General features: G+C 51.3%; 1 protein-coding gene across 6 annotated transcripts; it reads right to left on the bottom strand.

Annotated features, from left to right (window-relative positions):
- SLX4 (SLX4 structure-specific endonuclease subunit) lies at positions 1–20,901 on the bottom strand. 6 transcript variants are annotated; one of them, XM_074346401.1, is made up of 17 exons: positions 20,795–20,901; positions 20,428–20,552; positions 18,711–18,850; positions 18,108–18,510; positions 16,478–16,702; positions 14,978–15,167; positions 13,896–14,108; positions 11,717–11,925; positions 11,290–11,606; positions 10,469–10,694; positions 10,000–10,085; positions 8,938–9,084; positions 8,064–8,233; positions 4,840–7,091; positions 2,713–2,815; positions 1,586–2,002; positions 1–1,111 (listed from the first exon to the last, which is right to left on the bottom strand). In XM_074346401.1, the coding sequence occupies exons 4-17, from the start codon at positions 18,448–18,450 to the stop codon at positions 661–663; spliced, it is 5,349 nt and encodes a 1,782-aa protein (XP_074202502.1). In that variant the 5' UTR covers positions 18,451–18,510; positions 18,711–18,850; positions 20,428–20,552; positions 20,795–20,901; the 3' UTR covers positions 1–660. The 6 variants fall into 6 exon arrangements, with proteins under 6 accessions (XP_074202502.1, XP_045368676.2, XP_074202504.1 ...); XM_045512720.2 differs by having other exon boundaries at positions 18,711–20,552; XM_074346403.1 differs by lacking the exon at positions 20,428–20,552 and having other exon boundaries at positions 20,795–20,896.
- Between the last annotated feature and the right edge of the window lie 4,695 nt (positions 20,902–25,596).

Here is a 25,596-nt window from a genome sequence, read left to right as displayed (position 1 = left end):
AAGGTTTTCATAAAGTCTTTTTGTTTTTATTGCACATCATATCAAACAGACTGCACGGTATTTAAAACAGGACGAGACCTTCACCGGGACAAGGAGACCTAAACTTCTTTCCTGGCCCTCACCTGCACCCCACCAGCACCTACAACACAGGCCAATGGAACCAGTTAATGAGCAACGTGCTTATTTGGGGGGCTTCAGAGTTGTGCTGGGCCTTCTGCACTGGCCCGTTTGGAGACTGCTGGTGACAATGACAGGTGTCTGGGCAGGATGGCTGGGCCAGCAGAACACCTAGGGCCTGGCAGTGTGGGGCCTGTAGACACCTGGTCTGCTGGTGGAGCCAGGATTACAGCCCAGGTGCTGAGAAGGAAGACACAGGTGGGACACTGTGGACCTGGACATCCACCTCGGGACACAGACACCTGTGGCAGGTGGACGGAGACAGCGGAAGACGCGGCCGAATCAGGCCTCACCCTGGCCAGCTGGTGGTAGCCTACCACCCTCCTGAAATAAATGAGGGCCCAACGAGGTTAAAAGAAGATGCACGGCGGGCACAGATGGAGGGAGGGGCCAGGGCCCTGAATCCAGCGGGCGACACCTCGGTGTACCACTCCAGGGAAAGAAGCCAGGAGGAATCCAATCTGGGTGCGTGCCACCATTACTTCATAGGGGAGTGGAAACCCCGCGGGGGCCAGGCTCAAGAAGGGGGCTGCAGACCCTCAGGCTGCTGATGGCCGGGGATGGGGAGGGGGGCACAGGCCTGCTGGTCCTGCCCTGCTTCTTCTTGCCCACACGCCGCCGTCTCTTCCTCTCCAGTTTCTCCCTGCGGGCGGCAGCTGTGGTGAAGGTGATGCAATGGGCATCCAGGAAGTCCAGCAGCTTCCCCATGGCCATGCAGATGCCTTGCTGCTTCAGCTCGGCCTGCAGCTCTGCCAGCTCGAAGGGCTGGTACAGGAGGACCTTGCGGTAGAGGGCCGGCTGGGAGCGGATGTAACGCCTCACGGCCTCCTCTGTGGCCACTGCCTGGACGGCCGCCTGCGAAGCGCTAACCCCCTCCTCACCTGCCTCGTCTTCTCCTGCAGACTCCAAGGCCGCTCCAAACTCACAGGAAGAACTGAAAAGAACCAGGCAGTAACATCTGCAACACCCCTTCTCTCTCTCCAGCCCCCTACCCGAGACCAGGAGCCTCTTGGAGGGAAGGAGTTTGTTTGCGTCCCCTGAGGAGCCCAGCACGTGGCATGGACAACCCCCAGGGCGGCAGGACCCCCAGGCTGCTGTGTTCCTGGTACTCTAGCCACTGGCCTGAGCCGGATCACGCTCTCAGCCAGACTCCACTGCCGAGGGCAGCCGTGCTAGGCTGGCCTCACTTGAGGGAGCATCACCTGGGTGAGGACGCAGGAGCTCCAAAGGTTTGCGTAGGAGGCCCACGGGTGCTGCCCTTTAACTCCACCCGGGTGTCCTGTCATTCAAACCCGGAAGGCAACGAAGATTTCTGAACATTGGCCATTAGGACTCACTTACGCCAACTCTCAGACTCACTGGTCAGAAGGCCTACGAAGCCACTGGCCTTGTCCCTCCATCTAGTTACCTTTGTGAGCTACAGGAGCTGTCACTGCTGTCCGCAGAGGTGGCCGTGGATTCCTGGGAGGCCAGGAGCTGGGTGTCACCATCAGGGCCTGGAGGCACCTCCTTGGCTGGTGACACGCTCAGGGCCAGGTTGCTTCCACCAGGCTGCTGCTTTAGATGCTGGGGGCCCTTGGTCTTGGCAGGCCCCTTGGACCTTTGGGGAATAGGGCGAGAAGTGGCCTCCACCTGGGTGTGGCCAGCTGCCCTTGAAGCCTTGCAGGTCTTGGTGGTGTGAGACTGGCTACAAGGAGCCTCCAAGGGCATGTGTGAGGACCAGCTCTCATCCTCAGAGTCTGATTCCAGCGTCTGGTGAGTGTACTGGAATATCTCCTTCAGTTTCAGGACCATCTGGCGTTTGGGCAGAGGGCGGACCCCAAACCTGAAGGGGGAGACAGGTGAGCTTCAGCAGAGAGCAAACAGTTACCAACAAATTAAATTTAAAAAAACCCAACAAATTAAATTAATGGCTTTGTGTAAATTGAATCTTAAACGCTTGACTTATGAGCATTCAGAAGTTAGTATCTATGCTGCATGCCTACTGAGCTTGTTCTGAGGAATATTCCGGAAGGGCCATTCCCTGAGTTCTGAGTGGTGGTGGTAGTGATGACCTCCACAGTGCCAAAGGTGAACAGCAGCATTCATTGGGATGTGATAGTTTCTTTTCTTTTCTTTTCAATGGAGGTGTTAGGGATTGAACCTGGGACCTCACGCATGCTAAGCAAGCACTTGGCCACTGAGCTATCCCCGCCCACCAGGATGTGATAGTTTTGATGTTCTTTAAAAAAATCAAGTCTCCATCCTCAGACTGTTAAGGGTCCCATTCCCATCCACGTGGCACAGGGAGACCTTCACCTGATGGGTGATATGGAAAACTGTCACTTCTTGGCTCTTGGCCCTGGGTGATTTGGGGAACAGTATATGGAGAGCTGGCAGCCACTCACATGCCCCCCCACCAGCCAGAGGCTCCCGCCACCAGAGCCCAGGGTGGAGCTCTGTGGCGCGTCCTTCTGCTCTCAGCCTTGCTGAGCCTGGTCACATGCACAGGAGGGAGGGACCATTTATAAGAAAGCTTTAAAGAATGACACCAACCTATCCAGTTCCTTCTTCAGCACTGGGGTCTCCATGATGGAATACCTTGGCATAGGGGTTATGGGCACTTTGGGGGGCAAGTTCTTCTTCCGATTAGCACCTTCTGGGTAGAACAAAAGAACACATGTTTTAGCTCAAGAGATCTGGCTTTGCCTCTTCTGACCCCGACAGTGTCTCCCAGAGAAATACTTCACTTGCTCCAGGAAAGCAGTGATGTCCGCCCCTTCGCTGTTTGACTCCGCCATCATGTCTTCCCAAGGGAAATCGTCACACAGCACACGGTGAGAGGCCCACAGGCTTACGTGGTGCTGATGCTGTGTGAAGGGCTAGAAAGCTGGCTAGTGGTGGCCAGGGCCAGGGTGAAGGGGCAATGGGGGGGCAACTGCCAATGGGTATAGGATTTATTTTTGGGTGATGAAAATATTCTGGAATTAGATAGTGGTGACAGTTGCAGAATATTGTACTAAAAAAACCACTGAATTGTACATTTGAAAGGGTGAATTTTATGGTATATGAATCATACCCCAATAATGCTGTTATTTAAAAAAAGAAATCAGTATTTTAAAGACAAATGGGGCAGCTTAAGAACATATAGACTTTGGTTCTTATCCTTTTTATAAGCATGCAGCCCTCTGAGACACCAGTGAAAACCACAGACTGTCTCCTGAATAGTGCACAAAATTCTCTATATAATTTCAGTGAATTTGTTGCCCCTGAATCTCCCCTCAGATTCTAAGGTCCCCTGGCCTAAAGTCTCAGACCTACAGCAGTTCTCACACCACCTGGGAACCCGTTAGAAATGCAAATTCTTGGTCACACTCCAGACCCCTGAAGCAGAAGCTCTGGGTAGGGCCGGCCCACGTGTGCTTTAAGTTCTCCAGGCAATTCTGATGTCTGCTCAAGGCTGAAAGCGCTGGTCAGCGATGCCCAGTTGGTCTAGGAATTTAGGAGGAAATGAAACGCCAGGTCATGGGCAGATGCTTTGCCTACAAGCTCTGCTTCTCGGTCACCAGTCACTGCTCAGTGTCACCCTGACCCTTCCCGGGGTCTCCCTGGATCTGCCCAGCCGAAGGCGGGGAGGTGGGCAGGAGCACCTGGAGGGGCCCATACCAACACCGGGGGCCTTGGTTCTCCTGTGACTGAAATGAGCTGGGAAGGGGCGTCCCTACACCAGAGGGGCGGATGAGGAAGGAGGGAGGCGCGCAGCGGACTTGCCACACTTGCCCCCTCGTTTGTTTTTTTTTTTTAATTGAGATGAAATTCACATAGCCAAATTTCAAAGTGAGCAATTCAGTAGCACTTAGTACTTTCACAGTGTGGTGTGACCACCACCTCTAATGAATTCTAAACCATCTTCATCAAGCCCAGAGGAAATTCCACACCCAACAAGCAGGCACTCCCCGTTCTCCTCTCCCCTGAGGCCCTGGCAATCACTAATCTACTTTCTATCTGTATGGTTTTGTCCAATCTGGGAATTTCATATAAATGGAATCACAGAGTGTGTGGTCTTCCGTGCCTGGCTTCTTTCACTAAGCATCGTGTTTTCAGGGGTCACGCTGGTGGTAGCACGTGTCAGCACTTTTTTCCTTTATATGGCTGGATAATATTCCACTGTATGGATGGACCATATTTTATTTACCAATTGATGGACATCTGGGTTGTTTCCACCTTTGGGCTACTATGAATAATGCTGTTGTGAACATTCATGCAGAGGACCTGCCTGAGTCCTGATTTCAATTCCTTTGAATGTACACTTAAGAGGGGAATCGCTGGGTAATGATGGCAACTCTGAATTTTTGAGGAAACCCCCCGTGCCTGCTTTGAAGGTGCCCCTGGGGTGCCTGTCACAGACTCTTGGAGGTGCTGGTTCAGTATTCTGGGGTGGAGTCCAGAGACGGGGATCTTTAACGGTGCCCAGGTGAGCTGCAGCCTCCAGGCAGTTTGGGAAGCCCTGACTTACTGGCTAAGTACGTGAGTGATAGCAAGCCAGTCCTCCCAACCATGGGGAGGGGTCAGGCAGCAAGGGGAGGGCGTGCCGCAGGTCAGCAGGCCCCGGGTTGTCCTTACGACCCTCCACGCCCCTTACTGTAAACCAGTGTGAAAGACAGACACCCTCCCACTACTCACTCGGCGTCTGAAACTCTCCTGCTTTCTGAGCTCCATCAGCACCCGGCATCTGGGCCAGAGGAAGAGCCTCTGGGGACTTCCGTTCCTCTCCATCCCAGTCTTCCCACAGAGCTGAATTCAGAAAGCTCAGCCTGCTGCTCCCAAGGGAGCCGGCCCCAGGGGATTTCTCTTGAGCCTTTCTTAGGCCAGTACAACTTCCTCGGATGGGGGTGGTGCCCAGCAGTGCTGGGGAGTGGCAGTCACCACTGTCCGGGGCGCCCCCTGCCCTACTGCCGGGGCTGCTGGTGCTCAGGGGGCCGGTCCGCTCAAGGTTCAAGTGGTCAATCGGAATTGGTGAGAGGGGCTCCACGTGCCAACACCAGTCGTCGACTGGAATCGGGGGGTCACCGTCCAGCAGGGGGCTGCTGCTTGCCTGCTGGGGGGCCCCGTCCTGCTCGTCTTCACTGTCCTCCACCTCCACCACTTCACTGGCTGTGGCCTGAGCCGCCTGGCTCGGGCCAGGTGGCGGGCGCTTCTGGAGCTGCCCGGTGAGATCGGTGAGGACTCCTGAGACGGGACAGGGAGCTGGAGGAGAGAAGTGCTGGTGGTGTCTGGGACGGAGACTGGACAGGCTTCTACACACCTGCCTCCCACTGTCAGAGCTGCCAGGAGTGACGGGGCCCAAGCGTGACGATGACATCTGGGGCACAATGACTGAAAACTTATTTGTGGCTTCTGGCACATCCCCGTTCTCTAACAGGGCCCTGGGCTTAGGTGGGGCCACTTGATCTGCTGAGGGCCTGGACCCGAGGCCCATGATCTGGGTCTGCGACGAGCAGTTGCGGCTTCTGCTGGCCAGCGGGGTGGCAGGCACCAGCCATGACGTGTCTGTGGTGCTGTCCTCGCCGCGGCTGCTCTCAGGGTCACAGAACAGCCGGGAGGTCCCTCTGCCCCCAACAGAGCCCCGGTTCCTTGATGGCCCCTGCACCTCCCGCTGCAGCATGGCCTCCCTTCCTGGTGGGCTTTGGGAAGGTTCCTGCTCCGCATCAACGTCGATGATGGAAAACAGCTCAGAGGACTTGGTGCTCACTTCTAGAACTTTCCTTTCTTCTGGGGGACCATTCAAAAGTGACTTTGTTCTGGTTTGCTCTAGCTCCAGCTCTTCATCTGAATCCAATAAAAGGATAATCTCATCTTCTCTGTTCACGCCAGATGGAGAGTTCTGAGACCTGGAACTCAAACAGCCAGGTTTTGACTGGGTTATGTCCATGGATGGAGATTTTTCTGGGGAGATCAGGACCCCTTTACCTCTGCATGCCAACACAGAACCACACTCCTTGCCTTTCTGGCTGGGCTCCTTATGTGATGTGGGAAGGCTCCTTGCCCTCTTTGGCTTTGCTGGTGCGTTCTGGGAGGCCACCCTGGAAGCGGTGCCCTGTGAGTGGTGGGTTGGCGGGGACAGGTCAGTGGTGTGATGAGGGCAAGCGCGTGGCTGGCGGGGACTCCTGCCCGGAGGGGACTGTGATAGGAAGGAGTGTGAGGGTGAGGGGGTTGCCTGCTGGCGAGGAGAGGGAGGGGAACTCCCCACTCCTGGTTCCCAGATGGTGCCGTTTCTTTCCTTGCGATCACCTGTCACCTGGGACAGTACAGGGTGTCCGGCGTGAAATGACGAGAAGGGCTGTTCAGAGCACAAAGAGGTGCTCTCCTTCTTCTCTGTCAGGCCCCGTGCAGGGCTGGGAGAGCGGGGACTGTCCAGCCCTTCCTTCGGGGACTCTGCCCGCTCTGCCCCGTCCCAGCCCTGGACCCCAGCGGGCAGGGGAACAGACAGTCTGATGTCTTTCCATTTGGCTGGGGCCTCATCTCTCCCTCGCCCAGATGATTCCATCTGTTCTTCGTCTCCTGACTGTTCTTTATCCTCAACGCTTGTGAAGATTCCTCCAGAAACTGGGCCATCCTCCCCCAGCTGGTCAGCTTCTCCCTCGACCTCTGGAGCTTTCTCCCCCTGGAGAAGCTTTCGCTGAGTAGCTGCAAACTCATAAATTTCTTCCATCTCTGCCTCATTCACTCTTTCTCTGTCTTCTTCATGGTCCTCGGATCTCACCAGAGCCTCTGCTTCCTCCTCCTCCTCCAGCCACACTGCCCGCAGGAGCTCCTGGAAGGTCTCCGCTCTGCTTTCACAGTCCTCACCTTCCTGCTCCTCCCGCGGCCCGCCCTCCGAATCCATCGCTGCAGGCACCTGTTCGCACAGGTGAACGAGCTCACTCACACCAAACCTGCAACAGGAAAATCATGTGTCATCCCACCCTGTGCCGGGCGCCCCGGTGCGGGAGGCTCGGAGCAGGAGTCCTCACAGAGAGGACAGCCAGGACTCATCCTGGCCTTTCCCGGCTCGCCTGTGAAGGCGGTGCCTGCGCTCGTACCCAGCAGCACCCCAGGCCACTCAGTTCTAGAAAGAGACTCATGAGCCTTTCAGGAGGGCTCACTGACCGCAGGCCTGAAGGGCTGCTGGGCTGAGTGAAGAGCGCAGGGGTGGGTGGTGCTGTGAGCCGGGAGGGCACCCAAAGCACCGTGACTGATGCAAACCAGGACACACCAACGCTGCCCCGGGTTGGCCCAGGCTGGGGCTGCACCAGCCTGCCACCTGCCTGATGGCTCTGTGGTCTCATCGGCACGTCTGCAACCCCAGGGGCTGAGTCTGTACTCCCCAAGAACACACCTGACGTGGCCCCGGACGAACGAACAAGGTTTCATCCAAGGGGCCCTAGAGCGTTGTCAGGAGGTAGAAGACCTTTTCTTCTGCTGAGCTACCTGCCCTCTCTCCTGAGACACTAGCGTGGACAAACCAGGAGGCTGCAAATTCATGGGACCTGGACCAAACCTTCTATTTGCTTCTATTCTCTGCGACTCGGGAAAGGTGGCTGTTGTTCAGCTTTGGTGGCGGAACCACCCAAGAGTAGCAGTGTTTGGCGGCTGAGGCTGGGGCCGCCCTGGCATCATGCCCAGGGACCTAAAAGTCATGGGACTCTGCAGGGGCCCTCCTCAGCCAGCAGTTAGCTCTCTTGCAAGCATCCATTCTGGCCAGACTTCCAGTCAATACACCCTGTTCCAGGTCACCTCTGGGCATAAACCTGGGATTGAAAGGCACAGGAAGGACTCAGCCCCGACCTTCCCACGGGCCATCAACCAGCTAATCCTTGTCAGGTGATGGCAAAAGCTGTGAAGTAAACAGAAAGAACAATCCAGACCTGTGGGCCAGAGAGCTCAGGTCAGGGGCCAGCTGCGGAGGCAGGACAGTGTCGGCAGTGTAGAGATAACACAGGAACGCGCGGGCAGCCGCAGCGCTGATGTCACTCAGCAGGACACGCTGGGCCCTCACATCACCATCTTCCACAGCGAAAAAGGCCTCACTGTTCACCTGAAGGAGAAATAAACACAGAAGGTTTATCCACCAGACAGTTGTGACTTGGGGGGAAACAGCCTGGGAGGTCCTGGGAACCTCTGATCTTGTCCCAGGCTGGACGTTAGCCAGTGTCACTCCATCTGCATATTAGGCCATAAAACTTGTCTGTTTTCAAAATCAAATCAGGGATAGATGCTCAGGAACCCGGTCAGTCCGCTTTCGACAGACATATCAAAGGCACTAGAACATTCTGACGAGACTGACGGCAGTTTCCTGGGCTCCTGCCAACGCGATGTTCAAGTCAAATGCACAGAAATGTCGCAGCAGCTCAACCTTAAAGAGGTCAATTATAAGACTACTATTATGCAAACAGAGAAAAAGGAAACAATTCTTGGGGGAAAAAAAGGACTTTTACTCAATGGAACAAATAATCTAATGTTTCCCAACTCTGAGGTCCCCTCCTCACACCACTTTCTAACCTCAAATGTGTCTTCTCCACAGAGCACAACCTTCATGGCAATGGGGGAGAAATGTTCACGGGTGGTGGGAGGAGAGTAGGGGGTGGAGGGGAGGAGGCTGAGCTCATTCGAAGAGGGAGCTAAGGGGGCAGGAGGACAGAGGGAGAGGCTGGGCAGAGAGGGAAGAGGAGGGGAGGAGGGGAGGAGGAAAGGGGGAGGGAGAGGAGGGGAGGGAGGAGGGCGAGGAGGCTGCACACTTACATACTGCATGAGAAGTGGGCATCGGGCATAAAGCACGAACTTGTGGGCATAAAGCACCTCCCCGCTGTCCGTCTGAAACTGGATGTCACTCAGGTGGGGGTTATTGACCATGGCACTGAAGTCAGCCACCAGCAAACTAAGAGAGAGCTGAAATGAGAGGAGAGTGGCCACTCCACCTGGCGCCCGCCTCGCCTTGCAGGTGCCCAGAGGAGGGGGTGTAGGTGGCAAGTGGGGCCTTTGTGCGGCTCCCCACAAGGGTCCGATGTCAGACTCCACTTTTAAGTTCCCTTCAGGCACTCAAAGACATGGAACAGCAAAACCCAGTCCTTTCTCAAATTCTCTGTCACACAGAATCCCTGGCTTAAACGGGAGGTGCAGCCTGTGCAGCTACAGGGCAGTGACAACTTCACCAGGACACGGTGGCCAGACGGTGTGCAGCCCCACCAGGAAACCCACCAGCCCAGCCTGACGTGACAGATGGGCCCCGAGCCCAAGCAGCTGAGGGGCCGGCCGTGGGGAGCTCCGCATCCCTACTCTGACATGTGCCAGGTCTCCAGGGAGACCTTGATGAGACATGCTTGGCTGAGAACCAATATGCTAACAGGATGACATCCACTCTAATGAAAACCCAGCATCTAACCCAATTTGTCACCAACACAGAATACAAACCATGGCTGAGGCCTCCAGGACTGCACAGCGGAGGGTGCAGTAAGTCCTGAACGAGTGAATGGAGCTTTGAGAGAAAAGGGCACAGAGCTGTCGGCCGGACGAGGCACCTTCACAGAGCAGGGGTGCTCCCCTGGGCCTGAGGACAGAGCAGGGTTCTGGGGCCGGGTTAGTGAGGTGTCCCCAGGGTTCAACAACAAAAGGGACAAAAAGCCTTAAGGCAGTTCCCCAACAGGGGGACAGATGGCTCTGGGGAGTGCTCACTTGGCTCAGCTCAAAGGGGACCAGTGGACTCGTGCAAGGGCCTGGTGGCCAGCACTGAGCTGGCCACACTGAACATACAACCAGCACTGTGGCCAAGACCACAGAGGCAGGAGCAGGGCCAGACATCCTTACCGAAGCCTGGTGATCCATCTCCGGGCACTTCTTGGCTGGCAGGACAAACCCAGTCAGTGGAAGGCCACCAGGCAGCAAGTCCATCCCTGAGAGAAGGATTCACAGGGTAAAAGAACAGCTCCTCCCGGCAACATCAACTGCCAGGGAAAGGGCATCGCTGGGCTGGCCGAGGACGGCCCGTCATAGGCGAAACTTCACTGCCACCCCCTCCCGAGCAGAGAGGTACACGGGAGTAAGACACATGAAATCAGCCCTCACGACCTTTCAGTCTGGCAAAATGCTGCCCCTGGTCACAGCTGAAGGAACACTGTGACATTCACCGAAATCACATTCACCTTTGAGGAAAAATGAAAGCACCTACAGAGACTGCATTCTCCCCATCACACAGGGATGAGCCAGGGAAAGTCAGAGGCTAGCGTGTCAGGGCCACAGTTCCAGGGAGGGGAGGCCCCGAAGGCCAGTGTCTCACCTGGGGCCCCTCCAGAGCCGGCTGAGCCCTGGGTGCAGGGCCATTGGCTGGCACTCAGCCCCTCTCTTGCCAGGTCCATGAGGTCCTGCAGGGCCTGATGCTCCCTCTGGCTGGCAGAGGGCAACGGGTTCCCAGGGCTGCGGTCCGCAGGGCAGGCACTGTGGACAGCAGGTGGCGTTTGCACCAGCTCTGGCCTCTCAGGCAGCACTGGTGGTCGCGTGGGCTCCTGAAAGAAGTCGGCATTTTGGGGTGAGTCTGTGGCCACTACGGCAGCCACCACACAGAGGGTCCTCAAGGTGCCAGCCCCATCCCAGAGCAACCCTGGGAAGCTTTTTGCCATTACCAGCTGTCACCATCTGATAGGCTTCCCTATCACGGCAAAGGCCATGCCCGTGGCCTCCATGTCTGCAGAATGGTTCCCGGGGCTCCCACCCTCTTAGTGTCTAAATTGCTTCCAGTGGGTGAGTACTGAGTCCAGACCACTTGCATCAGGCCTGTCTGGTTCCTGGGCACCATCACAGGCAGATTAGACCAGCCCCTGGGGGCAGGACCTGGGACCCTGCACTTTAAACAAGCTCTCCAGGAGCACGGTGCATTTGGGAACCCAGTGGTCTTCCCCATTCTTACCGGGGGAGCCATCTACTTGCTGCAAAGGAACATACTGGACGACAAGCTATGCTCCTTGGCTTCCTCCTCTCCCCTCCCCTCCTCCTGCTCCGGCTTTCTGCCACCCAGGTGTTGGTATCTGGTGCTGCAGTCCTGGAGCGGAGCCGCCAAACTCTCCCCCAAGCCCACCTGTGTGTGCTGGGAAGGGAGCGCACCTCGGGGGGCCGCTGAGGTGCCATGGCGGGGACCAGGCTGACCGTGTAGAAGGATTCCAGAGCCCAGGCCCCGGTCAGGGCGCTGCCCTCCCACAGAAAGTTCTGCTTCCCTCCAGGCGGTCGCAGACACCAGCTGCCCTTCTTTAGCTCCTCCTTTAAAATTCTGCTGGCAGGAAGGGGCGGCGTGCAGGACAGCTCCACCTCCTCTGCAAAGAGCTGGGCCACGCGATCCTCTATCTGTCTCCCTGTGGTCTCCCGGTCCTGAACTAACAGCTGGGGTGGGGAAGCAGGTGCTTTCTTCTTGCGACTCTTCTTCTCTAGTGACAAACAGAAGCAGCATGGAGTCATCCTCCCATCCTGAGGTCCACTAGTGGCAGCTTCAGCTGCTGCTGTGTGCTCCCCCACAGAACCATTCTCGGCTGCGTACCTGCTCCCAGTCCCATCCTCTCAGAAAAAACATTTCCCAGTCTGAGCGCCGCCGGCACAACCTCCTGCTCCATCTCGGACCGGGACAGAGCCATGGCCACCTGCAGGTCCTCAGGTGACACCTCAGGCTCGGCGACCTTCCGCCTCTTCCGTGGCTCCTTCTTGGTGGTGGCTCCCTTCCGCTTTAGACCTCCAATATGATTGCTGAGGCTTAAAGGCCAGCCGGGCAGAAAGGTTAGTGAGGGCTAGAGTTGTGAGCATCTTCTGTTCTGAGGGGGGTCCCCAATGGACCCGAGAGGTTTGGACCCCTCCTCCTCAGTGGGGGCAAGAAAACAAGGATAAATGTGGACCCGATAGACAGAAGCATCAATGGCTTCTGTGCTCACTCTGTGCCTGACAAAAGCTCGCGTGATCTAAGGGCCAAAAGTTCAGCACAGTTCAGACATGGGAGGGTCTGGGTCCCTCCAGGTGATGCTGCCCAGCTGGGTTCTTGGCAGACATACAAAGATGACAGTGGTACCCGCACACCCTAGATGTGACCAGACCCTCAGCACTTGATGGCTCTGAGTCAGCTCCCTGGATTCTGCTGCCATCAATACCCAGATGCCCCTTAGGTGGTCCCGGCCACATTGGCCACGAAAGGATCCCTTCCCTCCTGCAGGGGTCCCAGGGCAGCACCTTTGCCCAAGGCCTAAAGGAAGGGCCTCCCAGGTTAGGCCACCGATGTGCTCAGCTGACTCAGAGGTCGTTGTGCAGTGTCTCATTTGGGTTGGGGGAGATTTACTTAGAGGATCTTCTGGCTGGAGAGACCCTAGACTGCCTGGTGAATCCCAACAGGCTAGGGAAGAAGTAGGAGGGCGAGGTGAGCAGAGCAGAGAGCACAGACCCAGGACCACCATCCCTGCGCCTGCGGGGCAGGCGTGTGGGCGCGCCAGGAAGCACCTCTGGCACTCTCCGCTGGGCCAGGGATGGCTCCGGAACCTCAGGTCTCCCCTCAGATCTGAGCGAGCCCTAATTCCCTTCCAGCCTCTTGGGGACCCTGCCTGAGAACCACAGCCTCCAAGAGGGACAGGAGCCGCCCCAGCTCCTCCCGGCCCTGCTGGCAGCTGCTGCAGGCTGCACCCGGGGCCCAGCAGGCAGGGCCTGGACTGAGGTGCAGGGGTGAGGGGGGTGCTCGGACAGGAGCTCTGACTACCCCAGAGTCAAAACACCCCACGGCTGGCCATGGAGCAAGTCCATTTGCTGTGGTTTTCCTACTCTAACAACCTTCCAGAAGGACCCCACGTACATCTTATCTCACTTCTTGGAGGTATTTAAAAAGCAGATACACTTTACCTGGGCAGGCCGTTCCAGTCCAGTTCTGCCAAAGGTCAGCAGTGGCTTAGACACCATCCATCCTGAGGCCTTAGGGCTCAATTCTCCAATGCTGGCATTGATGTGCTAACACGTGGACAGCTTGCCAGCTGAGAAGGGACCCCTGCCCACCCATCTCAGCAGTGGCCCTGCTCAGATGCCTATCACCTGTGTGCGAGGCAGTGGCCAGAACAGAACCACTGCCCTCAGCCTTCCCTTTGCTCTTGACTGCTGCCGAAGGAAAGAAGCCCCAAACCCACAGAAGTTCATGGCCCACGCTACTTTGTTCCCTGTAACATGGGCCTACTATGGTGTCCACGGTGGCAGGCCAACGTGGAGGGAAGTGACCCACTGCCACCTGTTTCTGGTTATCAGCAAGGCCTCCTATTTTAAGCATTTAATTCATACAAAGTAATTAAAAAAAAAAAAAGATCTATGGTTCTGTCTCAGCAATTTGTTGAACTGTGCTGAGTAATCTTATATTAACAGTAAGGAAACTGGACCACACTGAGCTGAAGGCCACGCTTGAAATGCACGTGGTAAAGAGAATTACTGAATTCTTGACAGCTAAGGAATGTGGGGTGGGAAGATCTCAGGAAGGACCTTGTGGAAATGAGTCCAATCCAATTGGTCCTTTCTGCTGACACATCATGTGGTCCATTTCAACGCCTTTGAGGATAGAGATCTGTCTCCTCCTCATTCCCTGTGGAGACTGTGCCCAATTTCCTCCTCAAATGTTTTATCTCCAGAATAAGAGAGGGCTCTGTTGTCCTCCAAAAGGTTTTTTAAAAATAAAACACATTTTTCTTCTTTTTCACCTGACTCACCTCTGCGCCGGTGTGCTGCCAGCCCCCTCAGGCTGAGCTGTCTGCAGCCGCACGGCCTGGAGCAGGAGCTGTGGGCCAACCTCCATCTTCACCGCACACTGTTTCAAGTGACTGATTCTGCTCTTTGGGGTGAGAAATGGCTTGCCACAAATTGGGCAGTCAGGGATTTGAGGTGCAGAAGGTCTCAGTGCCTTTTCAGCCTCATCCAAGCACCTGGAGGAAGAGGATAAGTGTAGAAGAGCCGCCCTCCATGGTAAAGTGGGTAGGAGACGTGGATCCACGTCAGTGTGGACGTGCTGTGGGCCAAAGTTGGTTCCCCCAAAGCTAATCCCTCCATACGGCCTGCAGTCAGCCTCCAGACACTGCATTTAGATTTCTGTTAGCAAAGGTGTCTGAAGAAAGCAAGGATATAGTAGAGTCACCATAGGACCCAGCAATTCCACTCCTAAGTATGTACCCAAAAAACTAAAAACAGATACTCAAGGAGTACGTGAAAAGCATGTTCACAGCAGCTCTATCCACAAAACCTGAAAGGGGGAGACAACCCAGACGTCCACCAGTGGATGAATGGATAAACAGGATGTGGTCCATCGTACAGTGGAATATTATCTAACCATAAAAAGGAAGAAAGCACTGACACATGGCTGGACCCTGAAAGAACTGCCAAGCAAAGGAAGCCGACACAAAAGGCCACATACTGTGTGAGTCCACTTATGTCCGGGACAGGCCAGTCGAGAGACAGAAGGCAGGTTAGTGGCTGTCGGGCTGAGGAAAGAGGGAAATGGGGCGCCTGCTTAATGGGTCTGGGCTTTACTTTGGGGTGGTGACACTTTCTAAAATTGATTGTGCAATGGCTGTGCAACTCTGTGAATGTAAGTAAAAACGATTGCACTGTTCACTGTAAATGGGTGAATTGTATGGTGTATGAATTATATCCCAGTAAAGCAGTTTCAAAAAAAAGCAAGCACAGGCTGGCACCAGCACTGAGGTGCTGCTGTCATTTTGGGTGTCCCAAGATTCCCACCAGGATCTGGTCACACCCACGGGAAAGGCCACCCCGAGGTGACAGCTGCCGCTCCTACCGGTTCACATGCTGCTCCCTTCGCGTCACATTCATAGCCGAGAGGTTCTTTTGACAGAGCTGGCAGAAGAACAAGCCCTTCTCCTCCAGGCTGTCGTCACGTGCAGATGCCCGTTCCTGCCCAAACTCCCGCTGGAGGACCAAGGCCACCTCAGCGTCGCTCTCCATGGCCGGGAGCCCCAGCCCAGACCCTGTGGAGAGGCACAAGGATCCGTGAGGACCAGCTCATCCTCAGACCTCGCAGAGCACAGACACCAGGGGGAGGATGCAGAGACTAGACCTAGCCCTGCTCAGCCTCCTGTGCAGCAGGGAGACTGGACACTAAGCGAGGCCTGCAGATCAGTGCTCCTCAAACTTTAACAGGCACAGGAACCCCCAGGAGGATCTCTGAAGTGCAGGCCTGCAGGCTGGCACTCTGGAGGTCTAGGTGGAGACTGAGAGGTCAGACAGATGTTGCTGGTCCAGGACTATTCTCTGAGCATCATGGTCCTAACGAACTTTCCTTTCATTCCCCATTTCTGCTAAAGTTGGCAACCCTGGGCATTCCACGTTTGTAAGGCTCCTATCCCAACAAATCTAAGTTGTCTCTTCCAGGCTCAACTTTTCCTACTGCAGCGACCTTTCCTTGCCATCCTAGAACCAGGTCAGGGTGAAATGCCATCCTCAGTTTAAAGGCAGAGTCTTTTTCGCAGCATCAGACCAGAGGATGGACCGATTCTAATCTTGAGATGGCACCCAAGGTGGATATTAGGAGCCTCTTGGGGTGGTGAAACACACAGTGCACGGCACTTCCCTGCAGGAAGGCGTTAAATGACACCATGAGGAAACAATCAAACAAACCCAGAAAGTGGGAATTTTAAGACAATTCTCTGGACTCTTCAAGAAGTTAGTATCATGAAGAAACAAGGACCAGACAAGGGGACTGTTCTAGGGTCTAGGCCAAGAATCTGCTGAGCCACAGCCATACACAGTGAGACAAATCTTTGTTCAGAAAGAAAAAGAAATCAGCTACAGAAGATTTCCTTGGGACAACTGGGGAAGTCTGAATTTGAACTGGGTACCAGGCAATATTATGGAATCAGGTATATTTATGGTGTTGTGATTATGTAGGAGAATCTAGGGGTGAAGCGTCACGATGTCTATAACTGACTTTCAAGTGGTACAGAAGAAACATATTTATAGAATTGTTAAATCTAGATAGAAGGTAGTGAGACTTCATTGTAATATATTCCTTTGACTTTTTTGAATGGGAAAAATTTTGTAATAAAAAGTCAAAATTAAAAAAAAAAAAAAAGGAAGGAAGAGGCACCTTGCCAAAGAAGCTGAGAAATGACCCAAGGGACCCTCTGTTCTTTGGCCAAATACAAAGAAGTGGCGAAGGTAGACCGCCAGGCAGAGAGCCGCCCCCAGCAGAGACTCAATGAACGCTGGTTCCTGCCTGGCTCTGCTTGTCCAGGGTTAGAACTTATCCCATTGGGAAGACAGATTATTCCCGTCATACCGTTCCCCGCCATCATCTCCTCTTGAGGGCCCTTTGGGACGTTTTCTTCAAGCGCAGCCTCGAGGGAGCACCCTTCAGAAGCATGTTTCAAACGCTCGGGGTCTGCTCTCTTGAACTGCTGCATCCGCTGTAGGACCAGCTCTGCTGCCCGGGGTTTGGAGGGACTTGGCACCATCACAGTCAGACAGGAAGGAAGCGGCTGGGAGTTGCTGTCAGGAGCAGCCTCTGGCAAGGAAGAAAATATTCACATGCATCTACTGTAGCTGGAGAAACAAGACTCTCCCAAGGCACAAAGGTTAGACCTCAGGTTTCAAAGGGGTCCTTTACTGACGGGTTTAGGTTTACCTCCCAGGTATGAATAGTACTGATTGTCAGTAGCCTCACTGTTTGTGGTAATATAAACACACCTGTCATAAATATCTGTCACAGGAGGCGGAATGGGGAGTGACTGCTAACGAGCATGGGGTTTATTTTGGGGGTGATGAAAATGTTCTAAAATTAGGTAATGCTGATGGTCGCACAACTCTGAATATACTAAAATCACTCAACTGCACACTTTAAAAGGACGAATTTTACAGAACGTGGATTTTATCTCTATAAAGCTGTTACTAAAGAATTATTAATGACAAACACTTATATCTTTTTAGATCAGAAGTTCTCCTTTAACTTGGCATCTGCAGAAGGCCTCCGGGGGGATCCATGAAGCAGTTGTGTGTCAATTTTGCAGGTGTGTAGGGGTGCAGTTTTCTGGGGGGAAGTCATGCATAGCTTTCACCAGACTCTCAGAGGGAGGAGGAAGGACCAATGATGTTTCCACCACATCCCTGAAGCCCTACAACAGTCTCTGTCACCACCGCACTGGGAGGCCATGCTGACCACATAGGTAAAACGTTATTTAAGATCAGGAAGTGAAGGTGAGAAAAATTTAGAAACAGGACTCAGGAGCCCAGAGATCTTGTGCGGTATTATATATGCAAGGCTGGTTTTCAGTTCTGCATGAAGAATGTATGCTAAGCATATGGTTTAGTACCCCAGGGGCAGCAGGATAAGAAAGGTGCTTTAAACAAACAAACAAAAAAAAAGAAGAAGAATAAAAGGTGTTTGGAGGAGAAAGGAAGGACCAGAAGATTCTCCTGGGACTCAAACCCACATGGCACCCTCGTACTCCACTCTCAGCAGCCTAACGAAACTGGCTGGCCCACTGCAACTTACCCACTTTGGAGTGAATTCAAGAAAATGAGAGAAGCAGCATTATTTCCATGTTCATGTTCCTCATGTCAACGGCATGATGTAAACATTAATAGCAGAAGACCCCAAACATATCATATAGAAAATTCATCCTGGGATTCTATTTTTTTTATGACTGTTGTTTAAAACAGGAGTTGGCAAACTCTGGTTGTTGGGATGGCTGCCTGTTTTTGTAAATGAAGTTTTGCTGAACACAGCCCATTCAATTACATATCATCTAGGGAGCTGAGAAGTTTGTGACAGAGACTGTTTGGCCTGCAAAGCCAAAAAAATTTACTAGCTGGTCCTTTTCAGAAAGTTTTCCAACCCCTGGTTAAAAATAGTACAATTCACCTCTGCTTTTCTCTGTGGGAACATTCTGGCAGTGGTTGTGGCTGGTTACCTGTCTGGGTGCTCCACGTGCTGTCTTGGAGCACAGCAGAAGCATGCACACCTCCCTCCCCATTCTCAGGGGGAGCTGGTTCACTCTCCGGCCACTTGGGTGCCCTCTGCTTTTGAGGCCGTGGGGCCTGGCTGCCAGATCGAGTTTTCCTCTCAGCAGGGCCTTGCAGGGTTTTGCTCTTGGAAGCAGCTGGTTTGGTCCTTTTCAGTTTGCTTCTTATCTGGGTGCTGTTGGAGGCCTTTTGTGTCTTCCCTTCCCCAGACACTTCCTTGGAGCCATTCTTTTTAACCCTTTGGAAAAAGCTGGCACAGAGTTCCTTAAAGTCATCGTCTGACTCATCCATCACCTGACTGGTTTTAAGGCTTTCAGGCTGGTCTTCAGAAGTGAGGGTAGATCTGGGGGCCTGTGCACAGATGAGAAAGTGAGCTCGAGTGTGAGCTTAGCTGGGCCTCGTTCACACTCGAAGCTTCATTACAGTTCCTCACTAGTTCTTACCTGGAGAGTTTGCACGATTGAGCAAAAAGTAACATTTCCCCCTCCATAATGATTTAAAATGTCTTTCTTCAAATTGAACCTATGTTAAACAGCACGTTTAAAGCTTACCTCTATTAAAGTTCACATGTGAGAGATTTTGTTGTCCAGCAGATGCCTCTGAGGTAGAATATATACATGGACTTGGTGCTCAGGCCATTCTCCAAGATCTCCACGGTGATAAAGCACACTTGGTTCCTGTAATTTTTCACCTGTGGAAAGCCAAAAGCATCTAAGAGTAATTAGACAGATATTGTCATGTTATGCCATTTCTTCCAGGGAGGTACAAGAGCATGTGGGTCTTTGGAGTAACAACACCCTTGTCAAATACTGAGTTCCAGCTTGGTTAGCAGACTAATTATCCCACAGCACAACAGGGGAGAGGGTTCCAAGGTCCTGTCAGAGCAGTTCTATCACAGGCAGAAAAATGTGTGCATCTTGGAAGAGTATAATTTTTACTGAAATATGGGGAATGAGTCCCATGAAGGGCAGTCACCACAGAAACAAGATAATCCCCAAATCCAGAAAAACCATCTCTTAGGCCTACGCTGGTCCAAGGCCTCCAGCTCTCAGAGGCTCTATCAGCAAGCAATGAAATGGGGGGCGGGGAGGGAAATGTACACTTGAACTCTCAGGAAAAAACAAAAGACAGGAAGACAGGAGGCTCATCCCTCACTGATACAACCAATTTTTCCAAATCAGTAAAAGGTCACTTTTCTGCATCCTCTCACCCCAGCAACTCTCCTAATTTCCATGACTAGAATGCTGTCCATATGTAAAGGTTAGGGCCTTAGGGGCATGTTTATTTGTATTGGCACATTTTAGTGGGGTTCAAAAATCAAAACTAAATAACCTAGTGGCAGAAAGTTCATTTCAGATACAATAATGCAATTTCCTCTGCCCAAGTAATTCAATTAATCATCAAGTTTTCCACAGCTGGGCTGACACGAGCACCTAAAATCTACTTTGCATGGCTGGCTCATTCTCATCTCCCATCTCCTTAGAGAAGCTTGCCCTTGTCCTTTATCTCAGTGAACCCTCTCCTCCATTATTTTCTGTCATTACACACAGTTTTCACAATGGCATTTATCACAGGTTATAGTCCCACATGTATTCGATTTATTGAATGCTCACTGTATACCAGGCAGTGGTCCCAAGTGCTTTACAAGTCTAACTCATTGAATACTTACAGAAACTCTATTGGGTAGAATCTATTGTCATCCCTTCTTTACAGCAAGGAGCCAGGCACAAGAATGGGGAATCAGCTCAAGTTCACACAGCTTTTCAAGTGGCAGGACGGGCCAAATCCAGACAGTGTGGTTTCAGGGCATCGGCTCTTATATTTTGATTCACTTGTTATCTATCCCCTACTACGCTCAAAACTTTAGGAGAGCACACACTCACCTTTTTTATTTCGTATTCTCTTTGCTGACAAAGTGCCTGACTTGTAATAAGAGCTCGACAATTATTTGTTGAATTAAATAACTGCAAAGAGTCTGGTACAATCGGGAGCGAAGAGAAAGTGGTGGGGGAGAAGGCTGCAGGGAGAAGCAGATATTCCTGTCCGAACACTTGGAACGTCAGGCTAAGCAAACTTTTGGATGTGGGGAGCTAGAGCAAACTCCAGCCTCCACACTGCCATGAGTCTCCACATCTCTGCTGGTATTAATCTAAAACAGTCCATTTCCTATACGTGCTCAACCAGTATATGCTGAAAGAAATAATGGATCCCACGAGACTGCAAGCTTCCAGAGGGCTGGGACTTGTGCCTACGCAGCTTTGTACCTACCGCGGCGCCAGGATCACAGCAGACGCGGAAAGAATGAATGGGCAGGTGTGGGGCGACCCCCGCTTCCCCCAACCCGGTGACACACGGGTTGTCACCTGGGGAGGGGTTGCCAAGGACTCTGGCAGCTATAAAGACAGACAGCAAATTACGATCGCCAGACGGACCCCGAGGCCGTCACTCCGTGGGTATCCGCATCCCCCACCCCTCTTCCGTTCAGGCAGCCCTGGCCCCCTCCACCCGAGCGCGGCTCCTGCCTCTAACCGCGGCTAGAAGGGCTCTTCTCCCTCAGGAGAGCGAGAAAGGCCCGAAGTGGCCGGACTGCCTCTCCCGGGTGCAGACTCGGGCCCCAAAGCCCGACTCCTCCTACCTCTGGCGCCGCCGTAGCACCTTCTCAACGGAGAACCTTGCACCTGCGCATGCGCCGCTCTCACCCCCAGCGGCGAATTGCGTCTGCGCAGGCGCAGAGCGATTCGCACGGCTCGTTTCCCATCCTCCTCCGCGGCCAGGGCGCGCGGCCGAGATCGTTTCCCGGCGACCCGGGGCTAGACAAGGTGGAGCGCGGCGCTGGAGGGCAATGTGGCCTTGGGTCTAGGCGGCGCCCGGCAAAGTCTATTAAGTGTTGAGGAAGAGTCAGGGTGAGTTTAGGGCGCCGCCGCAGTTCTAAGTTGAAGTTTGTGTTCATCACGGTTCACACAGGAAACGTGTGCGGATTCATTGGGGGCGCCTCAGAGTGCACCTGTGAGGAGCCGACGAGTAAACGGAGGCACAAAACGCCGCCAGGCCGGGCAGAAGAGCTTCCTTCTGGAGATGGTTGCGAGCGGGTTGAGGCCTGGAGCGACGTCGGGGACGCCCAGCGCCTGCCAAGGCCGCGGTGATGCCCACACTCTCCAGCCTGGCTGGTGCGCCTTGTCTGGGCTTGAGGGGAACGTGAAGCCGGAGCGGTTCGCCACGGGTTGAATAAATCGTATTAAGGGTTCGAACTTAAAGCTGGGGTCATTGGGAGCTGTTGAAAGTTTTGTTTTTAAAGAAAGTTCCAGTTGTAGTATAAAAATTGACCCGTTAGGAGGTGGTTATCACAATGTAGGCGAGAAATGAGGGTGGCCTGAATTAGGAATTGGAATGGAGAGAAAATAGAAATATTAAGGAGTTTGAATTGTGACCTAATTATTTGTTAAAATTCGTAGGTTTCTGGCCTGAGCGTCTGAGTAGAATGTGGTCCCAGTTACTGAAGTAATGAGCAGAGGAGGAGTAGTTTTGGAGGGAAAGCCAGTCCATTTAGGTTTTTTTTTTCTTAAGATATAATTTACGTATCATAAAATTTACTCTTTTGAAGTGTATGGTTCAGTGGTAATTAGTATATTCACAAGATGGTGCATCCATCATCACGATCTAATTCCAGAACGTTTTATAACCCCAAATAGAAATCTCTATGCCCATTAGCAGGTACTCCCCATTCCCCCTTACTCCATCACCTGGAAAGCACCAGTCTACTTTGTGTTTCTGTGGATTTTGCCTGTTCTATATATTTTATATAAATGGCATATGTAGCTTTCTGTCTGGCTTTTACTTAATGTATTGTTTTTAACAGCCATCCGTGTAGCATGAATCAATTCATTTCTTTTAATGGCTAGATAATATTCCCTTGTATGGATATACCACATTTCATTTATTAATTTATCAGTTGATGTACATTGGGGCCTTTTCCGCTTCGGGGCTATTATAAATAGTGCTGTGAACATTCGTGTACAAGTGTCTTTTTACTTCTCTTGGGTATATACCTAAGAGTGTGATTGCTGGGTCATACTGCATTTAGTTCTGAGTCATGAGTTTCAGATGCTCATAGAACTTCCAAGAGTTTTTGTACATGAGGGGGTTAGGAAGTGTTATTTGCTTTCTGGTTTTGGAAACCAAGTTAGTTTGTAACATGGTTTCCAATTGGATTAGGTAGACAACACAAGAGTGGTAGGGGTGGAGTGTCTCATTTGTAACAGAATTTTAATTTATAAGAGGTGACTGGGTGACAACACAGAGAAGCGAGCCATTGAAAGAAAAATGTATTTCTAGAGAGAAGAGGGCATGCCATACCACACAGGGAAGGTTTTGGTCAGCAGGCAGAAGCAGGAATGAGGGGAAAGCCTCGGTCAGAGCCTTATTCCCTGAGAAAAGCAAGGCAGGGCAGGGTAGACAGTTTAGGATTGGCTGGTTTGAATAATTCTGGCAAGCTTTAAGCTGTAGGGATGATCTCTAGTTTGCCTGGTACCCGGCCTGGGATGATTCAAAGCAGGAGCTATATTGAGTTGGTCTCTGAGAGTTGAATAAAGGAGTTTTGCATTAAAGGTTTGCATATGAGAGGCTACTCCCAAGCAAATTGATTATAATCTTTAGGAATTAACTAGTCCTGGGAAGGGTAGTCTTTCCCCACCAGCAAGATTTTTTAAGATGTCAAAACAAAAGATACAATATAAAAAAAAAGATTAATGCATTGGGGACATGACTGGAATGATGTGAAGGACAGTTGTGAAGGTGGCGCATATTTTTCTCCAGTTTAGGATTTAAATCTCTTAGAGGCTTGGGAAAGAAAATCCTTCTCCCTCCCCCTACCCACCCCTGCCAGAAAACTCTGGCCATATTGTTCTTTTAAGCAGAATGAGTTATTGAAGTGTACTTTAGAAAGGGAGTGTTCCTTAAACCTTAGATTCTCACCTGAATTACCTGTGGAATATTTTAAAGTGGAATGCTGGGACACCACTCTTAGACCTGCTAATTAATCTTGGGTGGGTTTCCCAACCTGTGTCTTTGAAAATTTCAAAGATGATTCTCATTGTCTCTAAGTTAGAGACTGATGGTCACAACATTTAACCAGTACCTACTGAGCAAATAGTTATAGGCTAAATATAGAAGAAATGCCAAAAGCTGAATGAGAGGTGATTGGAATTTATGAATTAGACATGAATCATCACATCAAGAAACAAAGTTCTTGGGCAGTTTTCTCTTTGACCCAAGGTGAACCATGGGAGCCCCCTTGACCTGGACCCTTTTGTGACTTAGCTCCAGCAGAAGCTCTGAGGTTCACACTCTTCCACTGGAATTAGGCAGGAGTCATCCAGTGTGACTAAGCTGAGGGACAGTGGCCAGAAACAATGTTACTAGGTCCAGGTTATTTCAGTGGGAATATACTGCATCTTTGTTCCCTGCCACAACATTCCACCCAGGAGCATGAGGTCAGGATTGTCCTTACACTTGATAGACTTTACAAGGTTTATCAGAAAGAGAAAATGGTTGCAGACGTGTGTGGAAAAACTGAGACACAATGTAAGGAGTGTTATTCCTGTTTTCCAAGAGGCTCTGTTTTCCAAGCCCATAGGAGTAAGTCATTCTGGGGTGCTGGAGAAACAAGCAGAGGTTGAATATGCTATGATTATCACTTACTTACACTCCTGGCATATTTCCTTTTTGGAAACTTTTGGCATCTTCCACTGAGTTAATGTTTTAAACAGTTCTGTGGAAGAAGTGGAAGGCCCTTTTCCCAGGTCTGGTTTGGTTATAAATCACAAAACCAAAACCTGCCCAGCTCCCTCTCATTTATCTTGGCAGAGGTTGGGGAGAGAGCAGATTGAACAAGGGAAGAGTTGTCTCTCTTCTCAGTTCTTTGGTCATAAAAGCTTTTATTTAATGTTGTATAATCCTATTTCCTACACTGCCAAAATTGCTGAAAACCCGAGGGGAAATAACAGTTTTACATGTCAAAGTATACAGAGGCCATTCTAAGTTATGCTGTATTTCTGTCTACCACTGCTGCCTTTTGTGTGATGTAGTTCTATTAATTTTGCTAGATGAGTTTGAGGGGTGATTCCATGCAGACGCACTGGCCTCAACTGCAAAAGAGCATTTCCTTAATAAAGTTGATAATGCCACTCATAATTTTGATGTTAAAACTAAGTCAAGTCATCTTCCACTTAATGTTAAGATGGCAGTATTCCCCCAAGCAGTCTACAGATCAGTGCCAAAATCCCAACAGCCCTTTTTTTCAGAAAGGGAAAAAATGATCTTGAAATTCATGTGGAATTGCAAGGGACCCTAATAGCCAAAAGAATCTTGAGAAAGAACAGAGGTGGAGGATGCACACTTCTGATTTCAAAACTTAACTACAAAGCTGCAGCAGTCAAGACTGCATGCTGCTTGTGTAAGACTAGACATAAAGATCAGTGGAATAGAATTGAATGTCCAGATATAAACCCATACATTCATGGGCATTTAATTTTTGACAAGAATGCCAAGACCATTTGATGGGGAAAGAATAATCTCTTGAACCAATGATGTTGGGACAACAGAATATCCACATACAAAAGAATGAAGTTGGATCCTTACCTCATACTTTATACAATAATGCATTCAAAATGGATCAAAGAGCCAAATGTAAGAGCAAAACCATATAACTCTCAGAAGAAAACAGAGCTAAATCTTCACGACCTTCGATTTGACAGTGGATTCTAGATGTAACACCAAAAGCACAAGCAAACAACAAAAGAAATAATAGATAAATTGGACTTCATCAAAATTTAAAGCTTTTGGACTTAGAAGAACACTGTCAAGAGAGGGGAAAGACAACCCACAGAATGGGAGAAAATATTTGAAAATCATATATCTGATGAGTCTAGTATCCATAGTATACAAAGAGCACTTACCACTCAACAACAAAAAGGAACAACTGAATTAGAAAATGGGCAAAGGACTTAAAAAGACATTTCTCCAAAGAAGATAGGCAAATGGCTAAGAAGCACATAAAAAGATGCTCAACATCATTAGTCATTAGAGAAATGCAAATCAAAACCACAATGAGATACCACTTCTCACCCACTAGGACAGACATTTTAAAAAAGCCACACACCCCCCAAACAGAAAATAAGTGTTAGTGAGGATGTGGAAAAATTGGAACCCTTGTACATTCCTAAAAGTCCATAGTGATTCAGCTGCTGTGGAAAACAATTTGGTGGTTCCTTAATGGGGTAAACATAGAACTACCATATGACCCAGTAATTCTATTCCTAGGTATTTGCCCAAAAAAAATTAGAAAAAAAGGGTGTTAAAACAAAAACTTACACTCTTACTCGAAATAGCCAAAAGATAGAAACAACCCAAATGCCCACCAGTGGATGTATGGATAAGCAA

This window comes from Camelus bactrianus, chromosome 18 (genome assembly GCF_048773025.1).
Source record: "Camelus bactrianus isolate YW-2024 breed Bactrian camel chromosome 18, ASM4877302v1, whole genome shotgun sequence".
Lineage (NCBI taxonomy): Eukaryota > Metazoa > Chordata > Mammalia > Artiodactyla > Camelidae > Camelus > Camelus bactrianus.
The sequence above is the reverse complement of the archived record's forward strand: the minus strand, read 5'-3'. Positions and strand labels throughout refer to the sequence as shown.